Here is a 26,046-nt window from a genome sequence, read left to right as displayed (position 1 = left end):
TCCTGCACTGATTCCAGTACCATGTCCATGACCACCATGGGGAGGGGAGTGTCTGCGCGTGTAGTGCCAAGAGGTACAAAGACTCCATTGGAGGAGGTTGCCGAAAGCTCAAGCCTCAGAAAGTCCTCGGCCAACAGTGAGAAGAGAACGGAAAGACAGAGCAGGTCCGCCATAGGCTGGTACGCTGACGCAGCGGTCACAGTCAGTGCTGGCATTGCCCTCATCAGTACCAGACTTAACAGACGCCTAGAGGCCGGAAGCAGAGTCAACTGTACGGGGCTTCTGCCCTTCCCGCTGGTTACCAGGGAAAGGTCAGCAGTATCCATGCCATCCCACCCACCAGATCCAGTCCCATGCCGGTCCACACTTTTCCTGGGGTAGGCAGAGGAGTCGCCCCACGACCTGGAGCAGTCCCGATTGGTCTTAAGAGACCTCTTCCTCAATGCCGACGATGGAGAACATCTCCTCTGTCTCTTCAGAGCAACGCCTGCCCCGAAATGAGAGGTGGCAGTACTCTCAGAGCCTGAAGGTGCTTTTCGACCTGAGGAGGGCCTCAGTACGGGATCAGGCTGTGTGGCCTGTTCAAGCAGGTAATGGATTGGCTGTGTAAAACCCTAAGCCAGTAAGGGGTAGTCAATAGGTGGACTGTGGTCCAACTCTAGACTGCCAGATGCCTTTCAGTGGATTGCGGGGGCAGAGGCAATGCGTGGGTGGGGCATCGGATGTGACATGCCCCCAGAAGCGAGGTGGCAGCAGCTCCCCCCTAGTGATGGCACTCACCATGTGTCTGTGCAGTGCGGGGACGGAGGAAGCAGCAGGGTAGCTGGCCGAGCTCCCCTCACCCCACATGAGGTGATTGATATCAGCAAGACAGGCCAGCCAGTTAAAAGATACTATTTGTCAGGATGGACAGCATAAAACAAAGCCCAGTTGGAAATTAGCAGAGCACGTTTCTTTAGTTCACTAAGTCTTGCTTATTTTTTTTGGAAGCCGCTGCCATAAAATTTACAATCCGATTACTTGCAGCCTGAAAGAATGGTTTCTCATGATATTGTTTCCCATTGCTGCAAAAAAGCGTGGATTAATGGTGTGTGGTTTGGCTTTCTTTGTTACCGACGCGGATCCCAGTGTTGCAGGATCATTTATAAAAGACGTATTAAATCGTTAGTAGAGGTTTTGCAACAGAAATAGGCCATCGAGTAAACAGGACCAATTGAAAAATAGTGGGTTATTGCTTCCCTCGCATACACATGAAATAACATAAAGATAGTTCATTGTCTATTATTATTTATCTACACTATAAGCAGAGAGGAGGGGCTGGGGCATGGTTGAAGTGCTGGCCTGGGATTCCCGAGAGCTGTGGTTGATTTCTGCTACAGATTTCTTTTGTGACCTTGGGCAAGTCATTTAATCCTTCTGTGCCTCGGTTCCCTACACGTGAAATGAGGATAATAATGTTTCCTTGCAGGCTTGTCTATTTAGACTGTAATCTCGTCAAGCCAGGAACTCTGCTGCGCCTTTGCTGACTTATGGGTAGTCAAGCCTGAATCCATCCCTGCACTACTACAGAGCCAAGCGCAGGGTCCAAGGGGGAGACGCAGCAAATCCCTTCGCCTGGGGATGCAAAACCTTGACTGTTGCACTAACTTGCTCCACTATAGCACAGCTGCTGTGGGTCACTGCAGAACAGCAAGGACATCCAAATGTCCTGAGCATGTCCTCAACAGCCTCTCTACTGGGGGGGGAGGGAGGGGGAGAAGGGCTGTGCTAGTTATCCAAGCTGGGAGCCTGCTGACGATGCCCCTTGTGCTGGTGGCATGAGTAAGCCTACATGAGCTGCAATCACACCTCTGACTGCAGGATAGACTTAAATACAGAGGGGGGGGTCAGGTTCCCAACTGGTGTAAACTGGTCCATTGAAGGCAATACAGCCACACGAGCTGAGATTCTGGCTCAGTGGTTTAAAACTCATCTCTGGTGCAATTCCATTGAGCTAACAGGGCTGAATCTGGGCCCCGCCCCAAACTATCCAAGTGCATAAGTGCTTTGCTGAATCCGCACCTTGATTTGCAGGCCCCAATCCTAATCGCACAGCGGTGTAACTCCTGGTGAAGTTAATCATGATTCACTTGCATGGTGTGGGAGAGGGTGCAAGCCAGTGGCACTATAGCATCACAATCATTGCACACTGATAGGCTTGCAGGTGCGGGAGACCCCAGGACACAGCATGTTTAGGGGCCCCCTTGGGGAAAGAGGGCTGTGCCTTCCACCCACCTCTCCTCCCAGAGTTTCATGATCCCCAATAGCCTGACTGTTCAAGTCCAAGAGGAATGGGATGAGAGGTAGACAGAGGTTCGGCGTACATGCCTGAGACTTCTGCATTTCCTGTCTATGGCCAGGGGCGGCTCTAGCTTTTTTGCCGTCCCAAGCACGGCAGTCTGGCTGTCTTTGGCGGCTTGACTGCGGGAGCTCCCTGGTCCCGCGAATTCGGCAGCATGCCTGCGGGAGGTCCGCCGGTCCCACGGCTTCGGCATCCCCGAATTGCCGCCGAAACCGCAGGACCGGCGGACCTTCTGCAGGCAAGCCGCCGAAGGCAGCCTGACTGCCACCCTCACAGGGACCGCCAGGGCACCCCCCCGCGGCTTGCCGCGCCAGGCACGCGCTTGGAGCGCTGGTGCCTGGAGCCGCTGCTGTCTATGGCACAAACCCTCCAGAAGCCAGGCCCAGGGGCACAGCACAATTTAGATGTGACAAAACTACTTTGGAGGAGCAATTTTTGTTGTTGTTGTTGTTGTTGTCGCCTTGCTTCAAATATGACAGATAGTCTCAAACATCACTCGTAGGGCACACAGCCCTGGACTCCTTTGTGAGTGATTGAGGGCCCTGTGTGCAAAATTTGAACACCCAGCAGCCTGGTTGTTGGTTGCTGGAAGTCAACGGGAGTTAAGTGTGCGGAACAATTTCAGAAACAGGCCCGAGAGGGCGCATCATGTCCACCCCTAGGCTTGCTTGCCGCGACACCTCAATCATGTCTAAGTGGCAATGCTGTCACGGTTCACCTGCTCTACGGCGCAATGCCTCATGGTCATATAGCTAAGTAATTGAGAAGAATCTTTTCTTCCCAGTTTAATTTTCTCCATCCATATCTCAGAGGAGCAACCAATGGCTGGAGTCTTGCAGAAGTCTTTGGTTCTTTTGTTTTAATATGATTGTGATGTTGCAGTCTATATAATTTTTTTAAAAATATGCTAATAAGTGAATATAATGTAACCGGAATATGCTTCATGCAAAAGGTCTTTTGTAAGGTATCATTACAACGCTTATAATCTACTGAGTGTGATCATCCTATTTGTATAAATGTATCACTCTTGTATCTGAAACTAGAAATATGAACTATAACTCTGAGGGCCTATTGTAATTATGCAAAGTGTGGGCCATTAATGGTGGTTTGGAATCTTGATGACTCCCATTAACCAGGACAATTGTCTGCAGATGGGTGTGTTTTACCTGTAAGTCTTCCTGTATATGTGTGTGGTGGCAAGTGGGCAATGAAGTCTTGCAGTGACATGTGATCATGTCACCTGAACTGGAATCCATCTTTAACCTGGTGTCTTTCCATTGAGAAGGAGGGGGTGGGAACCCAGAGAGACAAAGGATTCCTGCCTTATGCAAAAGATATATAAAGGGGTGGAACAGAACAAAGGGGAGAGAGGAGCCATCATGAAGAATCCCCTAGCTATCACCTGAGCTGCAACAAGAGCTGTACCAGGGGAAAGAATTGTGCCCAGGCCTGGAAGGTGTCCAGTCTGAGGAAAAAACGTACAGAAGCATCTCTGAGGGTGAGATTATCTGTATTTAGTTTGATTAGACATAGTTTGCGCATTTTATTTTATTTTGCTTGTGACTTACTTTGTTCTGTCTGTTACTACTTGGAACCACTTAAATCCTGCTTTCTGTATTTAATAAAATCACTTTTTACTTATTAATTAATTCAGAGTATGTATTAATACCTGGGGGAGCAAACAACTGTGCATATCTCTCTGTCAGTGTTATAGAGGGCAAACAATGTATGAGTTTACCCTGTAAAAGCTTTATACAGGGTAAAACAGATTTATTTGCGTTTAGACCCCATTGGGAGGTGGGCATCTGAGTGTTAAAGACAGGAACACTTCTGTTAGCTGCTTTCAGGTAAACCTGCAGCTTTGGGGCAAGTAATTCAGACCCTGGGTCTGTGTTGGAGCAGACGGGAGTGTCTGGCTCAGCAAGACAGGGTGCTGGGGTCCCGAGCTGGCAGGGAAGGCAGGGGTAGAAGTAGTCTTGGCACATCGGGTGGCAGCTCCCAAGAGGGTTTCTGTAATCCAACCCGTCACAATGATGTTGCTTAAAAAAAATTCTGTTTGAGCCTGACAATGCTCTATTCCAGGGGTGGCCAATCTGTCCCCCCCCCCCCCCCCCCGCTCCCAGGGCCTCCCACTCACCGGCAGCCCCGCTGATCAGCGCCTCCCCCTCCCTCCTCGATCAGCTGTTTCGTGGCATGCAGGAGGCTCGGGAGGGGAGGGGGGAAGAGCGAGGGCATTGCAGGCTCAGGGGAAGGGGCAGGAAGGGGTGGAGTGGGGGCAGGACCTGTGGCAGAGCCAGGGGGTTAGCAGTGAGCACCCCCCTGGCACACTGGACAGTTGGTGCCTGTAGCTCCAGCCCCGGAGTCGGTGCCTATACAAGGAGCCGCATATTAACTTCCGAAGAGCCCAATGTGGCTTCGGAGCCACAGGTTGGCCACCCCTGCTCCATTCTGTTAGTGGACAGAAGAGCAAACACAAAGAAGGTATCAGAGGATCTCGGCGCCTATAGAAATTAAATTTAAAACTCATCCAATTTCAAAGTGAGGAAGGTGCTTCTCTGAGCCGTTGCCCTGACGCCTCTCTGAGGACTGCGCAGCATCCTGGGAGATATTTTCATGCCACAGATAGAGGATGTCCATAGAGGATATTGGCAGCATGAGGCAGCATAGGTACATTTCCACATCAAAATATTTGGGATTTCAGAACAAGTTTGTAGATTTTCAGCTGATAATTTTTGGTATTTGAATTTTCACAGAAAAGCTGAAGTTTCTCCACAGAAAAAAATGATTATGATGATTTTTTTTTGCAATTGTTGTTTTCATTGAAATTTTCCACATTGAAAAAAAAAATTTTTTTTTTTCAACCAGTGCTAGGCAATACATGAACTGTGGCCTTGTCTCCAGTACTAATGAATACCATGTGACAAGGACGAGGCTGCATTTACGAATACCCAGTGGCTTACTGCCTCGCACATGTCTATAGCAGTGAACTTGGCAAGGATTGTTTTGGAAGTAGAAAATAAAAAAACAAGATACACCCCCACCCACCACCACCGAACTTCCCTGAACATCCTGGGTACCTGTCAAGTTCGAGCACCTTGTCACTTGTAAATCAGGCATGGGCATGCCTCTCAGAAGCGCGTCACACGGGAAGTCAGACAGAAACAGACAACTCATGATGTGTGCAGAGCAGCATAGGCGTACCTAGCCGTGATGCAGGCATGGAAATGTAGTTTGACTGGGGAAACAGGACCATAGAGGTGAATGAGGTTCTGAGGCAACCAAACTACAAATCCCATGAGACACTACAGTAGCATTTTCAGATTGAAATATTTCAATTTCATGCATTCCTGTTTTTTTTACAACAATCAAACATTTCCCACAGAAAGCAGACACTTTCTGTGAAAATGTGTTTAGTTAAAAACCCAGTTTTCTATTAAAAAGTTTTGATGCAACTTGTCAGTTAGCTCTAGTGATGGCTAATTTACAGGAGGTAACATACATCCAAAAGTTGAGGGTTCATGGAAGGGTAAAGGCTGAGTCCAAAGAGGCTCGTAGGCCTGACCAAAAGCCCGTTGAAATATGTGGAATGGCACCCATTGATGTTAGTTGAATCAGGTCATCTGTGAAGTTGACCCTTGAAGGTCTCATGGTAGAAAGACAGGCCAAAATTCTCAAAAGTGCTCTGATTTTTGGTGCCCTCAGTTTTGGTCTGCAACTTGCAAAACCTTTGGCCTGTCTTTCAGAGGTGCTGCGTACCTGTCGCTTCTAATGAAATCAACAGCAACAGTGGGATACTCAGCCCAAGATAAAACTGGGAATAAGGTGCAAATTTTTAGCAGTGAGAATAATTAACCATTGGAACAATTTCCCAGGGACACTGGTGGATGCTCCATCACTGGCAATTTTTAAATCAAGATCGGATGTTTTTTCTAAAAAAAAAAAAAAAAATCTGCTCTAGGAATTATTTTGGAGAAGTTCTCTAGGCTGAGTTATACAGATTAGAATAGATTATCACAATGGTCCTTTCTGGCTTTGAAATCTATAAAATGTTATAAGCTGAGAACCCAAAATCAGAAGCCACTTTTGAAAACATTGGCCTATGCTCATGCACTAGTTGTGTGATTAGAAAGGGCAAAGGAAATAAGCCTCTGTTTATAGAATCCCTCTCCCCCCTCCCCCCAAATATCCAAATTAACAAGACGGAAAGAATACTCCCTACACCCTATGGCATTGCTGAACCAAATGTATCATCCATTCTTGTTGAGAACTGCCACAGTCTCTCACGCTGACCTCTGGCCTCTGCAGCTACATAATTAAGGGTCTTTTAAAACATCTCGTTACAGTGAAACTGCAGTAAATGTACAGACTGCAGCCCAGCGGCAATGTCATGAGCCATTCAGAAAATAAATGTCTGTTCATTTGTCTGGTTATGTTGTTTGATATTTGGCAGCATGGACATTAAAACACAGTTTGGGCAGGGCCACCGGGGGGGGGGGGGGCAAGTGGGGCAATTTGCCCCAGGCCCCACCGGGGCCCCCATGAGAATATAGTATTCTATAGTATTGCAACTTTTTTTTAATGGAAAGGGCCCCCGAAATTGCTTTGCCCCAGGCCCTCTGAATCCTCTGGGCAGCCCTGAGTTTGGGGTCCTATCTTTATAAGTGGGCTGGAAGGGCAGTGGCCAAAATAGATAGAGAGTAAACCAAAAGTGACAGGACTTTTCATTTTGTAAGATGTTAAACTGAATTGTGATGAGCATCATCACACTGTTGCTTTGGGCAACTGCAAACTAGCTGGTGTGAGGAGTCATCATGCCTGTGTTATTTATGGATATGAGGGGAGCATCTAAAGTCACCAGTCAGGATTGGGGCCCCACTGTGATAGGTGCTGTACAAAAGCATAGGAAGACACAGACCTGTCATGAAGAACTTACATTTCAGTTTAATACAAGGCATGACAAGTAATGGACAATAGGTGGGAATGGCAGGGGAGGACAAGGGTAAAAGTAAGAAGAGCACATGGTTATATTCAGTAGCTACACACACAACTTCATGATTCCAAACCGCTTAGAAGGTTTGAGGTTTTTTGCCTCCGATGCGGCCATCAGGTGCTGACCGATATCTTGCAAACATTACAGCAGAAGCAAGTGACCTTAGTCAAAGATCCACCAAGGCTTTTTCAACACCAGTACAGTAAATGTATAGGACCTGAATTCCAGGTGAAAAATGTGTTTTAAAAGTCCTATAGATTTATGTTTTAAATGCTCTGATGTCATTAAATTCCACTTTCAAATGAACCCATTTTATGGAGGTTGATGGCATTAGTGTTTATTAGCCCACATTCCTGGAAATTCATTTTATTGAACTTAATAGAGTCTTTAATTCATAACATCTTTTAAATACAGAAGGTAAGTTTCCAGGTAGGGAGACTAGGCAAAAATAGTCATATCCCTAACATTCCATAAGGAAGCAAATGGCTGACCCTTAGAAATCACATAGAATACACACTAAAAAAGATGATTTTTAGAATTATTGTGTAGACTGCCAGGCCAATCAATACACCGATTTGTATATACATAGTATTCACTCACTGGGCCCAGTACTCTCTTCACAACAGTATAAATCAGGAATAACTCAATTGAAGTCAATGGACATACACCTGTGTTAGTGAGAAGACAGGCTCATAGTGTCCAAGGGCAGACCCAGCGATCAATGAAAGGGAACGTAGAATAGACCTATGGCCATTTTTTAAATATATAGCAAAAGTTGTTCTATGCTAAACTTTCTTACATTAACCTAAAATGAAGCATCTGCTATTGCTCCTCCTTAGGAGGCATGAGTCTCTTATACAGCCTGAACAAAAGCAGTAGACACAACTAAAATCAGGCCCTTAAAATTTAGGAGAATTGGCCTCTTGGAAAATGATTACATTTAGTCAGTCTTAAGAGTTAGCTTGTCATTACACGCAGGCACTCTTTCTTTTTCCATCAGCAAGAATTAAGTTACAGGGAAACGGAAGATCAGTGAACCAAAACTGTAATAAGACTTAATGGTAGAAGGTATTCGCCTTTTTTTTTTTTCTTTTCTTTTTTTTTTGGGAGGGGGGGGAGAGCAGGGAAGGACTAATGTTCCCATTCCAGCCTTTTAAAGTATTTATTCACAAGCACATGAAACATTAACACACCACGGTCTTGAAGCAATTTAAAAAGAAATACATTTCCATAGGCAATGTAACAGCAGCAGGAGCTGACAACTTACATTTGTTAACAGAGTTATACTCTTACTTCAGAGGCAGTTGCACAAATTAAGCTTTATATCAAGGTAAGGATATACTTCACCCACGTCTGTAAGTGTTGCAGAGTTCTAGGCTAGCAGAGGCTGTCCTATTTAGGAGAACAGCTAGCTGGCTGAAGGGCCAGCTCCAAGTTTTCATCCGCCCCAAGCGACACACACACACAAAAAAAGCCGATTGGCAGCACTTCGGCAGCAGCTCAAGGGCGCCGCTCCATTCTTCGGCGGCAGGTCCTTCACTCCCTCTCTTCCTCTTCGGCGGCAGCTCAAAGAGGAAGAGAGGGACTAAGGGCCCCGCTGTCGAATTCCTGCTGAAGACCCGGACGTGCTGCCCCAATAGTGCTGCCCCAAGAACCTGCTTCTTTAGCTGGTGCCTGGAGTCGGCCCTGGCTGGCTAGCGAGTATCAGGTGGTGAAGTGTTGTAATGGTTAAAGCAGGGTCACATGCAATCTAAAAACAAAACACCACTTTTCAGAAGTAGAGGTGGCATTCCGTCACGGGATAACTGCCATTAGTTTTATGGTAGCCTGTGCGCCCCTGAAAAGGCTTTAGTGAATCAGTCTCCAATAGACAGCTTATTACATTGAAGGTGGGCTGGGACGTTGCATGTCATATTTCTAATGGCATGGAAGTTCATGCAAGCTGAGCGGTAGTTGCCTGCTGAGAATTGCCCCTGCAGAAGCACCAGCACACCACTGAAGGCAACTCAACTATTAATAGGGGGTCACTGGTACAGTGGTCTCAAAGCCATCTCAGCTTATGGGTTAAGGGGCAGGCATACATTCTCATAAATGAAACTTTATAGCTGTAATTTCTCTCCTATTCAGCAAATGTTCCAGATTAAACCATGCATAGGTTGCAAACTCAGCATATTAGCAAGAATAATTAAGAAATTACTGTTATAAAGTCTAACATAAGAACAGCCCTACTGGATCAGTTCAATTGTCCATCTAGCCTAGTATCCTGTCTTCTGACAGTGGCCAGTGCCAGCTGTGTCAGAGGGAATGAACCGAACAGGACAATTTGTCTGTTGTTCAGTCCCAGCTTCTGGCAGTCAGAGGTTTAGGAACACCCAGAGCATGGGGTTGTGTCCCTGACTATCTTAGCTAAGAGCCATTGATGAACATATCCTCTGTGAAATTATCCAGTTCTTTTTTTAAACCTAGCTATACCTTGGATTTTCACATCTCATGGCAACAAGCTCCACGGGTTAACTGTTTGTTGTGTGAAGAAGAACTTTATTACATCGGTTATTATACCTGCTATTTTCATTGGGTGATCCCTGGTTCTTGTGTTACATGATGGGGTAAATAACACTTCCTTATTCACTTTCTTTACACTATTCAAGATTTTATAGACCTCTATTATATCCGCCTTACTCATCTCTTTCTTAAGCTGAACAGACCCAGTCTTTTTCTCTCTCCTCATTTTTGTTGCCCTTCTGTGTACTTCTTCCACTTTTAAGTTTTTTGTTTTGTTTTGTTTTGTTGAGATGGGGCGACCAGAACTGCATGTGGTATTGAAGGTGTGGTCATTTCATGGACTTGTAGAGTGGCATTATGATACGGTCTGTCTCATCTCTCTTTCCTAATGGTTACTAATATTCTGTTAGTTTTTGTCTGCCGCTGCACCTGGAGCACATGGTTTCAGAGAACTATCCACAATGACTCTGAGATCTTTGAGTGATAACAGCCAATTTAGATCCCATCATTTTATATGGATAGTCGAGATTGATAAATCCAAAGTAATTTACATTGGAATACACAATCTTTAAATTCATCTGCCATTTTGCTGCCCAGTCACCCAGTAACTCTTCACAGTCTGCTTTGGACTTGACGATTCTGAGTAATTTTGTATTGTCCGTAAACTATGCCACCTCACTGTTTACTCTTTTTTTCCCAGATTATTTATGAATATGTTGAACAGCACCGGTCCCACAGCTATTTACCTCTCTCCACTGTGAAAACTGACCATTTATTCCTACCCTTTGTTTCGTCTTCTAACCAGTGACTGATCCATAAGAGGACCTTCCCTCTTATCCCATGACTGCCTACTTTGCTTAAGAGCCTTGAGAAACCTCGTCAAAGTCTTGTGCAAATGTGCTATTTATCCGACTCATACCACCTTCAACCATTCAGTGACAGTCTTAGGACAAGTTACTTTTGTAAACTAATCTGAGATGGATATTGTATTTCTACCTAATTAACAGCCCACTTTGTAAATACCAGGGCGATATTGGCAGAGTATGTTTCCAGTGCTTCAGGACTGAGGTTTCCTAGACCTGAAACAGCGGCATTAGAAAACCTGTTCACCACTGACCATGGAGCAGCAAGACAAACTGCAGAGTGTGCTGCTGAAAACCACAACTACAGCTTTAAGTGATAAGGTCATGAGGTTCTGGAATAGAATTGTTATGACATAGCATTTTTCCTTCAAGAAATGTTACATAAGAAGCTAATTTTGGTTTCCCTAGCTGATTTTATTTGTTTATAATGAAAGCAATCCTAAATGCAGTCAGTTCTGATTATGACTTGTAATACTCATTTACAGGCACTCAATTTGCTCTATTCCTATAGTAAGATAGGACCTTCGCATGTAGCACTGGTGAATCGTTTACAAGAAATATACCCCGGCAAGTTTGTTTTCAGAATTTTTTTTTTTTTTTTTTTTTACTGCAGAAAGTCCTAACATTATCAGTATTTCAAAACATTCAAAGCAAAGGACCATCTGTCTAAGGTCAAAAGAAGAAAAGTTAAGGTAATATAAGCAGAAAGAATTTGATTTCCAAGTTACACACAGTATGAATATGCATTTTCATGGGAAACTATGATTTAAACTCTTGTGAACATAAATATAACTCTGAAATATCAATTAAAGCGTTTATGGGGCACTGGCTCCACTCTGGACAAGTGTAATCCTGGTCATTAAAAGGAAGACAAACACTCTGAAGCCTTCCCCAGAAGTTACACAAAATAACAAGCCACTCACTAATGTGGGGCTACGCTCTGTAAAGTTCAGCAGCTCTGAACAATACAATTGGACGTATATCAACATATCCAGCTGCAAGGATCAGCAGGACACACCCTGTGGATCCAAGAGCAGTAATTCAGGAGATGGCATCAACTTTTGCCTAAAGCTCAGATAAACTATTTACTAGACAGTAATGAGCAAGTAAGACTGCTTGGTTTTTAAAATGTGTGCGCTTGCAAAGTGAGTAACTTACCCCACTCAATGCATCTTTGTACAAGCTACGTTAACTCAGAGTGCAATGAGTATGTAAATCTCAAGCTATAAAAATGCGCTCAAATGCTTCCAGATAGGGTTGTGCTGTTTTTTTTCCCCCTCCTCCTAAAAGTAAAAAAATGCTGTCTTGCAATGAGGAAAAAAAAAAAAAAAAAAAAAAAAAAAAACCACCACTGAGCTTCAGGAATTCAAAAATCAAATTTAGTGGTAGATTTATTAATTTGCTATGATGTACAATCAGGTGACCATTTCTGAGCAGGAGACATTGAAATAAAGTTTATGGCTTTAAAGTCAAATTGAAACCAAGTATCAGTCACATTCAGGCAGCTGAAGATTAGTGGACGACAGATATATAGAGGCAAGGTGCTGTCTTGACTTTTCTGTGACAATGTTCCAGGGGTTTTACAGCAGTTTCCTCTTCTCAAACTCCTTCAGAGAGAGAGAGAGAGAGAGAGAGAGAGAGAGAGAGAGAGAGAGAGAGAGAGAGAGAGAAGGAGACATATTACAGTTGTGACAAGAGAGTTTGCCAAAAAGCTGTCAGTTTCAGTATCCTTTTAAAAACACAGGCAAACTACACCAGAATGAGAGCACTTAGAAGAAATGCTATTCCAAATCACCCTTATTTGGGTCTGTTTAAAATTTCCCATATACAGATTCACTCAACTTCATTTTCACATTGCAACTTGGTTTTTGTTGACACGTTCTTAAACAGGATATAGCACAGTGAAAATATTGACAGTGTTACATCTTCCTTTTATTATTAAATGCACCTGCCCATGCCATTATTTATATATATAAAAATCTCCGCTCCTGCCTTTATCTCAAGTGAAGCTGATTTTTGGAATTAAAGACATGGCAGAATTTTGCTGCCAAATTTTGGAAAAAGATGGTAACAGAAATCTATATATCCACTTCTCACAGTCATTAAACGGATTTCCTAGCCAACCCTCCCCTCCACCTGCTAGCGAGATGGACAACATGCCTTAATTTTCAATCAGAAGCCTGATACACCAACGGGAAGTCTAAGTACCAAGTTAAAATTGGGAGATAGTAGATTCCACAGGAGAGGAGGAGGAAAATATCTCTCCCCATCTCATACCCCAAAAAGAGCCCATGGCAGATGCAGGAGGGGAGGGGAAAACAAAACAAAAATAAACAAAAAAAACCCCGCTGTGAGGAACCTGTAACACATTAACTCATCAGCCTCATCTAAATATGATGTTGTCAGGGCACTCCTGTTGTCCCCAGCTGTGGTCTAACATTCTTTCAGTGAATTCTTATAACGGTGCTGCATAAGAACAGCAGTTTGCATTTCAGCTCTTTAAAGAATTGACTAGAAATGGTTAAGCCTAATAATTGATTTTTCAGTCCAGAGGCTGAACCAAAAACATCCAAAAAAAATTCAGTTTGGAACTAAAACTGAACTCTTTAGCTAAATTTCAAAATGGTCAAAATGAACTGTTTCAACTTTTTGAAAGAATAAACTTTTCCAAGCTGAAACCCATTTGACTTTGTGAATAGTTTTGCTGACCTGAAAAAATTTTTTGGTGAATTTGCTATTTGCTGAAGAAGTTTCACCCAGCTTTAGTTAAGACCTCCATTGTAAAGTATGCAGAAATACAGCAGAAAAAGTGCAAATTTTCTAAATATCTTGCTGTGGCAGTTATCCCGAAAGCAAAGCAAAGATAGTTAAAATAAATGTTAAGTGACTGTGGATACTTTGAAAAAATTAGGGCTAGATCCACAAAAAGGCCTTAGGCGCCTACCTGCAGCTGTGGGCAGCACAGAGATCCTCAAAACCCCTGCTCAGCTGTCACCTAATGCTGGAGACACCTAAAGTCCCTAAGCACCTAAACTTCCACCATTCAAGTTCCGTAGGCATCCTACTTTTCTGCCAGTGAGCATGCGCACAGCCACAGCAGTCTAGAGCCCTGTTTCATACCTACACCCCTGGGGGGAGGAACATCAAAATAGGCATCCCCCCACCTATCTCACCTGCAAGGCCCAAACCAATAGGTGCGTTCTGAGCATACCTAAAACAGTCAGGGGGGGCGCTCCCTTGTAACTTTCAGCCTTGTGGTTAGAGTACTCATCTGGGAGATCTAAGTTCCGTCGCCCAGTCTGCCCGATGTGGAGATGTGCATCTGAAGAAGTGAGGTTCTTACCCACGAAAGCTTATGCTCCCAATACTTCTGTTAGTCTTAAAGGTGCCACAGAACCCTCTGTTGCTTATTCCAGCTTGGGGCCCCCATCTCAGGTGAGTGCCCAAACCATCAGTCAATAGAATCACTCATTCTCTCTGGACAAATGAATATTTAATTTATACCCAAAGGAACAACTTCAACAGGTAAGAATGAGTCTCCAACAACAGAATACCCCATAGTCCAGTGGTTAGGGGAAATCCCTGCCCCTCTTCTCAACATTTCCAACTGGCTAGCTTAGGCGGCTCCAATGTTGAGCGTGTTGGCTTTTGTGGATCCCATCTGTAGGTTCCTAACTCTCCCCATGAGATGTACAGAGAACCTAGGCTCTAACTTAGGGCTGTGGATTCCACCAGACAACAAGGTGCTTAGAAGTTCAGCATTGCAATTTGCTGAGTGTTGCAATGCCTAAGACCCTTTGTAGATCTATGCAGGAGAAATCAGGAAGGAGTTAAACTTCTGTATGAGGTACATGATTGTTATGAATTGCATGCATGTGCCCAGGGATATGAATTAGCCCTTTTTTTTTTTTTTTTTTTTTTAAAGTTAAAATAATTTTCTTAAAATGACATCAATAGACAGCTGTGGAAAAAGAGAAGATAGTCCATGCACTGTTACAAAGTTACCTAGTATTTGTAATGTAAAAAAAACATAAAGGGTGTTTTCTGATCTAGAATCAATTTAGGTTCAGATGATGTTTAGCTGCTGTAAAATAAAAGTGGTGTTAGTCTGTTACTGAGCCAAATATAATTCTCTGAATTTTGCCACATGGCTTTGACAAAGGAGAACATGACCCACAACGCTGCTTGTGTGAATAAAAACTCAGCTGCAACTGTTATTTAATGGCTTTTTTTGTTCAGCAGAGCCACTACATGCCGAGATGCAGTTTTAAATAGACTTAAATGAGGAAACAGTGTATTATAACTGTTCACTGGGAAGAAGCAAAACTGACACAAAAGCAAAAGGCAGTTTTCAAATGTCTGTTGTTCTGGTTACGCTGGCTAAATGCCATCATTTCAAAGCACTTATGACATCCATGTAACTAACCTTGTGTATAGTGCTACCCAGCTGAGCAGGAGACATACTGACAACAACGCCAGCATTTTGAAGAGCAGCAATTTTCTCTTTAGCGCCACCTTTTCCCCCAGCAATGATTGCCCCAGCATGACCCATTCTTCTGCCAGGAGGAGCAGTCAGACCAGCTATGAATGACACTACAGGCTTGGCATTTGGACTCTGTGGTGAAAGAAGAGACACTGTTAACATGAAAGAGATGGACTGCTTCCGGCCAAGTGCTCAAGAGGGTAGCAGGGGGGAAGGCAAGAACTAGACATCTAGACTAGGAAAACCCTGCAGGTAAGGGATACGAAAGCACTGGCCTAGGATACTTAGAATGGCTTCTCTCAGAAGAAGTGTGTATGTAAAGAGCAGTCATGAATATAAAACAGTTCTTCTACAGAGCAGCCATATATGGGTCACAAAACAATTAAAATATAAGCTGCGTTGTTGTAGCCAACTTGGTCCCAAGATATTCGAGAGACAAGGTGTAGGAGGTAACGACTTTTATTGGACCGAGATAAGCTTTGAGCTACCCAAAGGCTCTTCTTCTAGCAGACAGCACTGCAGAATTGTGATCTAAAGTTATTCTCAAGAGTGTCTTTAAACCCTATCTTTAACTGGCTTTAACTGCATTTTCCACACTTTCTAGTAATGGCTTTTTATTAATTGAGAACTAGACAAGTTTCTCTACAGCAGTAAATGCTTAAAAGAAGGTGCACATTTCATGGGGTCTTTTGGAATGAATGGCACATTCTCTTAAACTTACGGAATTATTTTCCTTCAAGAACGCTGCTGCATCTTCTTCAGCATTGCCTCCAATCTCACCAATCAATATTATCCCCTCTGTTTGGGGATCCTTCAGGAAGACATCAAGACAGTCAATAAAATTAGTTCCATTGAAGGGATCTCCTCCAATCCCTGAAAGGAATTAAAACACAAACATGAGTAAAAGTGAACATGAACAACCAAGACAATCAAATTTAATTTCAGTCTATTATTATTTGTATTACACTGGCACCTAGAGTCCCCCAATCAAGATCTGGGCCCCTCTCTGCAAGGCACTGTATACATAGTACAAGACAATCACTGCCTCAAGTTCTTGTAATCTGAATAGATAAAAAGTGCACAGAGTTGGGGGGAAAGAAGAGATTATTAATCCCATTTTACAGATGGGAAACTGAGGCATAGGCAGATTAAGTGACTTGCCCAAAGTCATACAAGATGCCTGTGGTAGAGCTGGGATCCTCTCAATCTCAAGCAAGTCAAAGTACAGTTTTAAAAAACCCAACAACCAAACATGTAGTGGCAAGTATTTCAAACACTAAATAAGGCTATGTCTTCACTGCCAAAAAAGGTATGCTTTATAGTGCGATGGATGAGTAATGCCAGTTAATTCACTGTCCAATCCAAGTGGAGACAAGGCACAGGTAATTTTTACCTCAATGCAGCTAGGCGAAGTGAGCCTAAGGCGGAGGGCATAGTTAACTCACCAAGCAACATAAAAACTCCCTTGTAGGATTTTATGGCAAGATAACTGACTTGCATTAATAATCTCACTGTAAAAAAAAAAAAAAAAAAAAAAAACCATCTTTTTTGGGCAGTGAAAACATAGCCTCAAATGAAGAGCTCACCAAGTCTGGAAGCTCAATACACATAAGTCAGAGCTTTTTAAAATTTTAGGTCAACATGCATCTGTGTGTGCCAGTCTTTGCAAAACAAATAAGAATGTAATGGACGTGACAACTCACGTTCACCCGTAGTCAGGTTTAAGGAACGTGCTCAGAACTGTCAGTGTGAGGATGCCTGTCTGTGCTGTACAGAGTTCGTGGACCAAAGAATTTCAGGCAGTCAATCTGACATTTCCAGCCCAAAGAAAACCTGTCTTTACCACCTTTGTTCCTACACTGTACTTCCAAGCCAGAGATGACCAGGATAATCTGCCACTAGCAGGCAGGAAGTGTTGAATGTACTAATTTTAAACACTGAAAGATAGTTCAATCTAAACGCTAACTAAATGTATATCTACATTTGAGCTGTCAGGTGTGATCCCCACGCTTTCTCTGCTCAAGCTAGTACCTAAAAATAGCAATGTGGCTGCTGTGGCACCTGGGGCCAGCCACCCCAAGTACAAACCCATCCGAGCCCCTGCGTATGTATTCTAGTTAGCCCGAGCCGCCATGGACACACTGCTACTTTTAGGCATTAGCTCAAGCAGACCTAGTGCGGGTATCGCACCTAGAAGTTCAAAGGTAGACATACCCTAAGGGTTGCATCATTTAAAAACAAAATACTCAAAGCAACTCTGCTCTCTCAAAACAGTTTCTATGGCTAAGCGCCAGATCTTGATTTTTATTCCATGAACACGTGAGAAATAACAAATATGTGCCCACATTCTCCAATAGTGTAAATGGGTGAAACTTTTTACACCAATAGAAAATTTGGCCCAAGATAAGAAGCTACATTTTCTATGTTGTGCCTTAAAATAGAAATAAAACCACAGTAGATTCCTGCATATTGGCAGTTTTCCATGCAAGACTGCTTTGGCCAGGCTTTTGATGAACTCAGAACATAAGAGTTAGTTAACAGAAAAGGCTTGTTCTATTCTGCTGCATCGTTATTGATGCAAAGTGCCTGAGTTAGGTTGGTTGAAAAGGTGTAACATTTCTAACCAAAATTAAAAGGCATTCAATATTTTTCAATAGTTTCTACAATCTCATGTGTTGTGGTTCTTACACACTGACTGGGCCTGTCTGTCTTTAACAGAAGAGGTTTGGTGGAAGAAACCCACCAACACAGAAGGACTGTCCCAATCCAACTTGCGTCGTCTGATGTACAGCTTCATACGTCAGGGTGCCAGACCTTGACACAATACCTTAAAAGGAAGAAGACAAGGTTGATAGTATTGTATGTAATTAGCTGGTTTCCGGATATGCATTAGTACACATATTCAGGGATATAACTTTAGAAGATTACAGGGAATATTCAATACTTCCCAGATATACTTGCATACACATGAAGATTCATACTATACAGTATTTAGGATTAGATTTGTCCTCCCCTCTTGCTTTCTGATTGGCTTTCCTGCTACTCAGTTGGGAGTTATCTAAAGTTGTCCAACAAACCAGTAGCATTGGCCAAAACAGCACTCCTCACAGTAGAGTTTTACACAAGGACCCAGTTACAAAAGCAAACTGACAGTGGTTCTCAACCTTTTTAGGCTCAGGACCCATTTGTAAATTTTGATGGCCTGTCATGACCCAGTAAATAAGTTTTAATACAAAAAATCTGGCTTACTAAATATTTCTTAATCGGTATATTCTATATTGTGGGTAACAAAATAAGTACTACATAAGTACATTGCGTACACCACAGTGGCGGCTCCTGCAACTCCTGCCCAGCAAGACTGGCTCGGCTTGGTTCCCTGCTCTGGGGATTGCAACCATTGGGGCAGTAGTGTCATTCAAGTTTGGCCCAGGCCCCTTGATGGAGGGACAGCTGGACCAAATTTGTGGAGTGGTATTGCGCCTTGGTGCATGAGGTTGCAGTGCCAGTCACTCAAATTTCGTGTGGCTGGTCCCATCCAGTCATTATGACAGGGGGGCAGCTGGGCCAAACCTGAGCAGCACTGCGATCACTGTGGGAAGCCAAGCCAAGCCCGGCTAGTCTCGCAGGACTGAAGCCACAGGAGCAGCTGCTTTGAGGTGAGAGTGGGGTGGGCTGCAGTCTCCTCCCGGAGTCAGGACATGAACCCCCAACTTCAAGACCTAACCTGCCAGGGCTTCCCACACTACATGAGCCAAAACTGGGTTGTCAAAACGTGTCTGTGGTGGGGCAGCTGCCCCACACAGGTAGATGGAGGGTTAAAGCAGCCCTCAGGAGATTGGGGAGGAGGGCTTGTAAAGAGCCAATCAGGGGAAGGTTTGTTGGAGCAGCCAATCAGGGCCAAGACGGCCATATAAGAAGGGCTGCTCAACAGAGCAGAGGCAGTCTCTCCCTGGAGTGCAAGGGAGAACGACTGGCTGCCTTAGAGGAGTACTTTAGATAGAGCAGTGCTGGGCAGGGTCAGAGGAGCAATAGGGAGCTCCAGCCTGAGGACTGCCAGACTGAGGCCTCTGACACAAAGGGCTAGGACTGTGGGGAAGTGGCCCAGGGAAATAGGTGGTGGGAGCTGGAGGAGCGGCAGCACGTGGCCGCCGGCTATAGGGGCCCTGGGTCTGAATAAGCCTCAAATGGAGTACTGTGTTCAGTTCTGGGCGCAACATTTCAGGAAAGATGGACAATCTGGAGAGCCACCCTGGCCGGTGCCGTTGAGCAGCAGATATCAAATAGGGAGTCTGATAGTTCCTCTAGCTTCTCAGCCTGGAGCGCCAGGTTAGAGGCAACTCTTTTCAACAGTTCCTGATGAGCCTTAGTATCATCCTGAAGAACTGGGTGAGGAGGGCCCGCAATCGCCTCATCAGGCGAAGACGAGGAGGAAGAATCTGGTGCCACTGGGTCTGATGCGTCCATTGGTGGTCCAACTGGCTGATCCCTGGGATCTACATGAGCCTGAGGAGTTCTCTCTTGAGGAACAGCTGGCTCGGGGGGAGGTCGGGATACTGAAGCCGATGGTTTGTCTGAGGCCCCCGCCACCAACCTGAGCCCTTGTGAAGGCTGGGTAAACCCCCATGGGTTCCACAGGTACCAGGCAGCCGGCCACTGGCCCTGGGGCCATGGAGTAGTTGGCGGTACCGCCGACATCGAGGGAACCACCGGTGCCGGGTTTTGGCCCGCCAGCAAAGACTCCTGCCCGGTGCTGGAAACCGAGCCTGAGTGGTTGCTCTCAGGCGACCCCGAGCGAGTGGCCTGGCGACCCCGTTCGGTGCCTATCGTTGAGCCTCGATGGGGAGCTCTCCGCTCAGGATTAATCCCTTCTGCGGGTCCTCTGAGACCAGCAGCGTTTGGCAGATTGGCAATGACGTTCCGGCGATCTACGCCTTACGCTGTTCAATCAGTACTGGGATCTAGAGCAAGACTGTGAGCTGAAGCGGGTCAGCCACCCCGAAGACCTTCCTCCCAACCAAGGGGATCCATGTCACGGTGATACGTACTGGCAAGCTGACGACGGGTGACTCTTCTCCTGGGATCGACTGTCTCGGGCCCGCGACCGGTGCCAAGCAATGGGTGAAGCGCTGGTCTGGTCTCGGTGCTGTTGATGCCAGGAAGGGTGTACCTCTACAGGCCTTTGCCAGGTCATCGATGAGGAGTGTCTCAAGCCCTGCCGGCAGTGCCCTGAGGCCAGAGAATGGCCAAAGCTTCACCGAGCCTGCCTCTCTGCCTTCGAGGCCTGGTGGCTCCGTGCAGGCGGGGCGTCCCCAGAGATAGGGAGTGGTGCTGCTGAGACGGGGACCTATAAAAAGAACCCGAGGAGGGTTTACCCTTAGACTGGGGTACCGCCGTAGCTGGTGTGGGCAGCACCGGTAGTGCCAGGATATCCTGCACTGCCTGCAGGGCCTTGGGCATTGACGAGAAACCTCTAACTGACGAAGGCCCGCGTCACTGTCCAGCGTGGCAGACATGGATCGGGATGGGCTGGACCGCTCGACCAGAGCTGGGGCCCGACTCCCAGTTGGGAGGTGCCGACCTGCCCTCCTCCCCTCTCCTTCCCCTTGCGGGATGTAGATCTTCCTCTCCTGGTCTTCTTTTGTCGCTTGGCCGATGCCGGGGAAGGGGATTGGTGACAGTCAGTCGACGGCACCCGTGGGGCGCTCCACATCGACGCTGCGGTGCTCGGGGCAGAGTCGGACCTCAACTACTCCAGTGCCGGCGTTGGAGCAGACTCCGTAAGGAGAGCTTTGACACGGATGTCTCACTCCTTCTTGGTCCAAGGCTTGAAGGACTTGCAGTTACAGCACTTGTTGCTTATATGCGACTCGCCTACACACCTTCAACAACTGTTATGTGGATCGCTGATGGGCATAGGTTTTTTGCAGTGGTTGCAGGGATTAAAGCATGACCCGTCCCTAGGCCGAGTCCTGTTCAGGACTAACCAAGTTAAACACACTAACACTAAGACACTAAGGGATAATTTAACTATGTACAACTATTTTACAATAAAAAGTTCGTAACACTAAACAAAGTGAAAAGGCTAGCCGAAGCAGCAGACGCTCCAGCGTCTGGTAGCAATAAGGAACTGAGGGTGGGGGGAGCCGGCAGCGCCCCTTATACTGTGCCATATGTGTGCCACTCCAGAGGGTGCCAGAGCTAGTCCCCTACGGATACCACTGAGGGAAAAATGTCTGGCAGCGGTGCACGTGGGGAGCACACACACCTAATACGGAATGGACATGAGCAAGCGCTTGAAGAAATATTGTTCTCTGAACCTCTGAGGACAGATCAAGAAGCAATGGGCTTAAATTGCAGCAAGGACAGTTTAGGTTGGACATTAGGAAAAAAAAAAAACTTTGAAACTGTCAGGGTGGTTATGTACTGGAATAAGTTGCCTAGGGAGGTTGTGGAATCTCCATCATTGGAGATTTTTTGTAAGGGCAGGTTAGACAAACATCTGTCAGGGATGGTAGATAATACTTAGTCCTGCGATAAATGCAGGGGACTGGCCTAGATGACCTCTTGAGGTCCCTTCCAGTCCTATGATTCTATGTACTAATTTAAATCTAGTTCTTTCAAGCCTAATTCTGTTGTTGGATGGTGAAGAGTTTCGCTCAGTCCATGAGAATAAGGTAATTTTTTTTTAAATTGAGATCAAATATCCTTTAAACAGCTGGAGATTAAACAGCAGAAAACAGGCTACTTTTTTACTGTAGTCTATATTTCTTTAGAGTATTACTAAAATATATTACTATGAAGGGTCCAAAAATCCTTCAGAAATGGGGGGAGGGGGGGAGGGAGAGAAATGGGATGAAAGAGACCCAAGAAGCACATAGCACAAAAGGAGTCAGGGAGAAGGGTGCAAAGGTGCCATAAAGCTCACATTTGCACTCACGGGATTCTTAGAACACTGCTGGCTGTGCTTCCACTGGGGGTGGACAATACAGATGCAAAAAGATTAAGTACTTCATGGGCCTTGCCCTGGATTCTCTCTCTTTCAAACATTTTATGAGTATCTGACATCTCTTGCAGACATTTAGAAGAGATCTGATTCAGAAGGGAATACAAGACAACTTGAGATGATACCATTAAACCAATGCTTTATGACTATTAAAAGAATGTATCTACAAAGGGTATAACTGCATTAGTCTTTGATTTTTCAATTTCAGGTTTATGGCTACTTTTGAAACCAGAGCCGTGAACCGAATGCTAATACTACTGCATCCAGCTTCTGCTTTCACCTTCGAATCTGCACTGCAGTGACACTAAACACAAGAGTTTTGAAGCTTAGCTAGCACACTCCTCTCCTTCTGGTTTTGACTCAGCATAGGGTTACCATTCTTCCGGATTCCCCTGGACATGTCCGGCTTTTTGAGCTAAAAATAGCGTCCGGGGGGAATTTGTAAATGTCTGGACTCCCCCCCCCATGCAGAGCACGCGTGGCTAACAGGGCAGCCGGCCGGATGGTGCCACTTACATGGGGCTCCAACAGCCAGAGAGAGCCCCTCCTCCTCTCCCCTGCAGCTGAGATCACTTCCTCCTTCCCTCCCTCCCTGCATTCGCAGATCGCCTCCGGCAGTCTGGAGCTCCTCCCCCGCTCCTCCTCCCCTGCTGCCCAGCATGCCGGGACGAGCGGCAGGGTAAGGGGGCCAGGGGGTCGGAGAAGGGGCAGGGAGGTTCTGGAGGGGGCAGTCAAGAGACGGGGGGGGGGCTTCCTGGGGGTGTGTGTGGATAAGGTTTTGGGCAGTCAGGGTACAGGTAGGGGGTAGGGTCCTAGGGGGCCAGTTAGGATGGGGGGGGAGGGTCTCAGGAGGGGGCAGTCAGGGGAGAAGAGGCAGGGAGGCTTAGGTAGTGGGTGGAGTCCTGGGGGGGCAGTTAGGGGCAGGGGTCCCAGGAGGGGGCAGTCAGGGGACAAGGAGCGGGGGGAGGGTTGGGGGTTCTGAGGGGGGCGGGAAGTGGGAGGGAGTGGAAGGGGCAGGGGCGGGGCTAGGGCGGGTCTCCTCCCGGCCTCTTTTTTGCTTGCTGAAATATGGTAACCCTAACTCAGCATGTCCCAACTGGCAGTTAAGAAGCACCATCTCACATGTAAAAATCTTGTGAAGAGTGATACCAGATGGTGCACAACTCTGAAGTCAAACCAAGTGCACCCTGTCTACAATAAAAGCCCAAAAGCTCTATGTGTAATAGTGCCTAATTTACATGACATATCGTACATTGTATCTTTAACAAAAAAAGTTTCTAGTGTTTTAAGAAGGGGAGTGGGAATCAAGACTCCAGACATCCATTCCTGGTTTTGTTATTGACCCAATGTGTGATGCTATCATCTGTCCTCCCTGCCCACTATCTGAAATATGTACCCTATTCAGGTATTTATCACATACTCATCACCAGACAAATCAACATTCAGTGAGAAGCCTATTTTCCTCCTCCTTATAAATTCCCTTCCCTCCTAAAACCCTCCGAGTGCTGAGAAGAGAAGTGTTTAGGAATTTGGTTCTTTAAAATCCTCAGATAATGTTTTTTAGAGCTCCTTTTAAGAAAACAAAGCGGCTCACATTGCCTCAAGAATCCTTTCTAACCCCTTGCTTGCATTACTTCTGCTCAAGCAATGTCTGTGGCAAAATAAGGGGCTTCAATCTCCAGAATTGTCAATCTGGCTCTACTGACCATTGCTAAATTCACTAACAACTTGTTACACTGTATATCTATTGCTTAGTTATACGTCATGACATGAAATGTTAAAACAACATATTTCAGCTTCAGCATGAATATGCAAGACTTACCAATTCTTCCTTTCTTGTGAATGTGGCCTGGCATGATACCAATTTTGCATTCTCCAGGCTAAAAGAGTAGAAATAACAAATACTTTAAAAAAAAAAAAAATCATGAAGAAAATAATTTTGAAAATTCACTAAAGATGGATTAGTCTCCAAAACATTAAAAGAAATGTTTTTCAAACACTTACATTGATGACTCCAGGGCAATTTGGGCCCACTAGTCGAGTCTTATCCTGACGGATCAGTTTATGTTTAACCCGAACCATATCCTGCTGTGGAATACCTTCCGTAATGCACACAACTAAGGGGATTTCTGCATCAACAGCTTCGTTAATTGCAGCAGCAGCAAATGGAGGAGGCACATATATAACAGAGGCAGTGGCACCTGTTTGTTCTTTAGCCTAAATATGCATTAAGAAAAAGCATATGAAACATTCAGTAAACCTTAAGAGTACACTGGGCAACTAACTCTTTAAATGTATCTATTTAAATATTTATGACAAAAAATAAATCAGAAGTTTCAAAGTCTATGGTCACAGCAGTTCTGTGCATAGCAATTTCATTCAGATTAACAGGAGATATAAATGGAATAGCTGCAGAACGGATTCCTAAAATAGGTTCATCTTCCAGGGAGTTTACACCACAATCAGCAAAGTGTACTCTTCAGTCCATTTATTCATTCAGTTTTTATGATCTATTTATCAAGAGCTAAAGTCATGAGGGATATCGAACACTCTCCATATAAAATAAAGGTAAGTTGACACCAAATGACTTCTAGGCCCTTATTTTATTTATATGCACAAATGAAAAAGTGACTTTTAAAATGGAAACTGAACTCCAACTCGATTCATTGGTTGTGCCCACTATTATACAGACACTGACCACAGACCATCTTGGTTTTATTTCTCACATACTTTAAAACCAGAACTGTAACCGTGACTCCACTCTCAGATTCTGTCCCTCTTCAACTCTGGATGCTAGAAAGTTCTAGCATGTTCAACTTTGACAACCTTCCCACCCCCATCTTTACTGTCTAGTGGTCCATTCAATAACTATACGATTACCTCTTTCACGGTGTTAAAGACTGGCAGGCCCAGATGAGTTTTGCCCCCCTTCCCTGGGGAAATTCCACCTACTAGTTTGGTGCCATATTCCAATGCCTGTTGGCTATGAAAGGTGCCCTATAAGAGATACACAGGAAACTTCAGAAGATGCAAGCCAGAAAGTACACTTTTATACCCCTTCAAATAAAACATTTAAAAACTGAAGGCACATCATGGAACTGTAATTAAGATCAAATATATGCCAACAAGAGAAAGTAAATTAGAAGCATGTCAAACTCAGAGTAAAATATAAACTACAAGTTTTGTGTATGCCATCTAAAAGGCTCATTTCAATGTTTGTGAAATTGCAGCATGTTTGTCAAACATTCTAAAGAAGTGTAATATTCTAAATCAAAATATTGTTTAAAAAAGGAAACCCAATTATTCACTATTAAAACTGTTGGTACTCTTAACATGTTCCTGTGTTTATATAAACTATGTAGAATCAAAGCAACTTTACGGTTCTAAACTGAGGTGAAAAGAAAAGTTTTGGAATGGGATTTAGAAGAGAGGGAGTGATCTCAATCTTGAAGGGAAATAAAGAGATGCAAGGTTTCTAGATAAATGAGGCAGCACAAGTGAATAAATGAGGACAGAGGAGGATGTCCATGGAAAGGAGGGTGACGTAGGGGAAGAGTGGAGTAAATTCTTGGAGAGATCTGAAAAATTCAAGAGGGAAACTGTTGTATGTGGAAAAGCTGTGGAGAATGAGGGAGATATGATCTCACTTTCTGGAGAAAGGTAGTAGTCTGCCCACAGCATTCTGTACCCATTGGAGTTTAGTATTGTTAAAATAAAGGGATTCATTATCAAGGAGTTACACAACGAACTGTAACACACACAATCTAAATAAAAAGGGGGATCAATTTAATTAACACAAAAAGGGTTTGAGATTAAGGGCCCAACTCAGGGAATAAATTTCTATCGAAAATGTATGAAGACAAA

General features: G+C 44.8%; 1 protein-coding gene across 2 annotated transcripts in view; it reads right to left on the bottom strand.

The window, feature by feature from the left end:
• Positions 1–12,063: 12,063 nt before the first annotated feature.
• Positions 12,064–26,046, bottom strand: part of SUCLG1 (succinate-CoA ligase GDP/ADP-forming subunit alpha) — a 32,089-nt gene continuing 18,106 nt past the window's right edge. For both annotated transcript variants that reach the window (XM_065404728.1, XM_065404729.1), the window contains 7 exons: positions 25,063–25,179; positions 24,187–24,399; positions 24,005–24,062; positions 17,923–18,006; positions 15,901–16,052; positions 15,123–15,311; positions 12,064–12,303 (listed from right to left, as the gene is read on the bottom strand). In XM_065404728.1, coding sequence (XP_065260800.1) covers positions 12,277–12,303; positions 15,123–15,311; positions 15,901–16,052; positions 17,923–18,006; positions 24,005–24,062; positions 24,187–24,399; positions 25,063–25,179 — 840 coding nt within the window. In that variant the 3' untranslated portion in view covers positions 12,064–12,276. The remainder of the gene's footprint in view (positions 12,304–15,122; positions 15,312–15,900; positions 16,053–17,922; positions 18,007–24,004; positions 24,063–24,186; positions 24,400–25,062; positions 25,180–26,046) is intronic.

The sequence above is a fragment of the Emys orbicularis genome, chromosome 5 (genome assembly GCF_028017835.1).
Source record: "Emys orbicularis isolate rEmyOrb1 chromosome 5, rEmyOrb1.hap1, whole genome shotgun sequence".
Lineage (NCBI taxonomy): Eukaryota > Metazoa > Chordata > Testudines > Emydidae > Emys > Emys orbicularis.
This window is presented reverse-complemented; position numbering and strand designations above follow the sequence as displayed.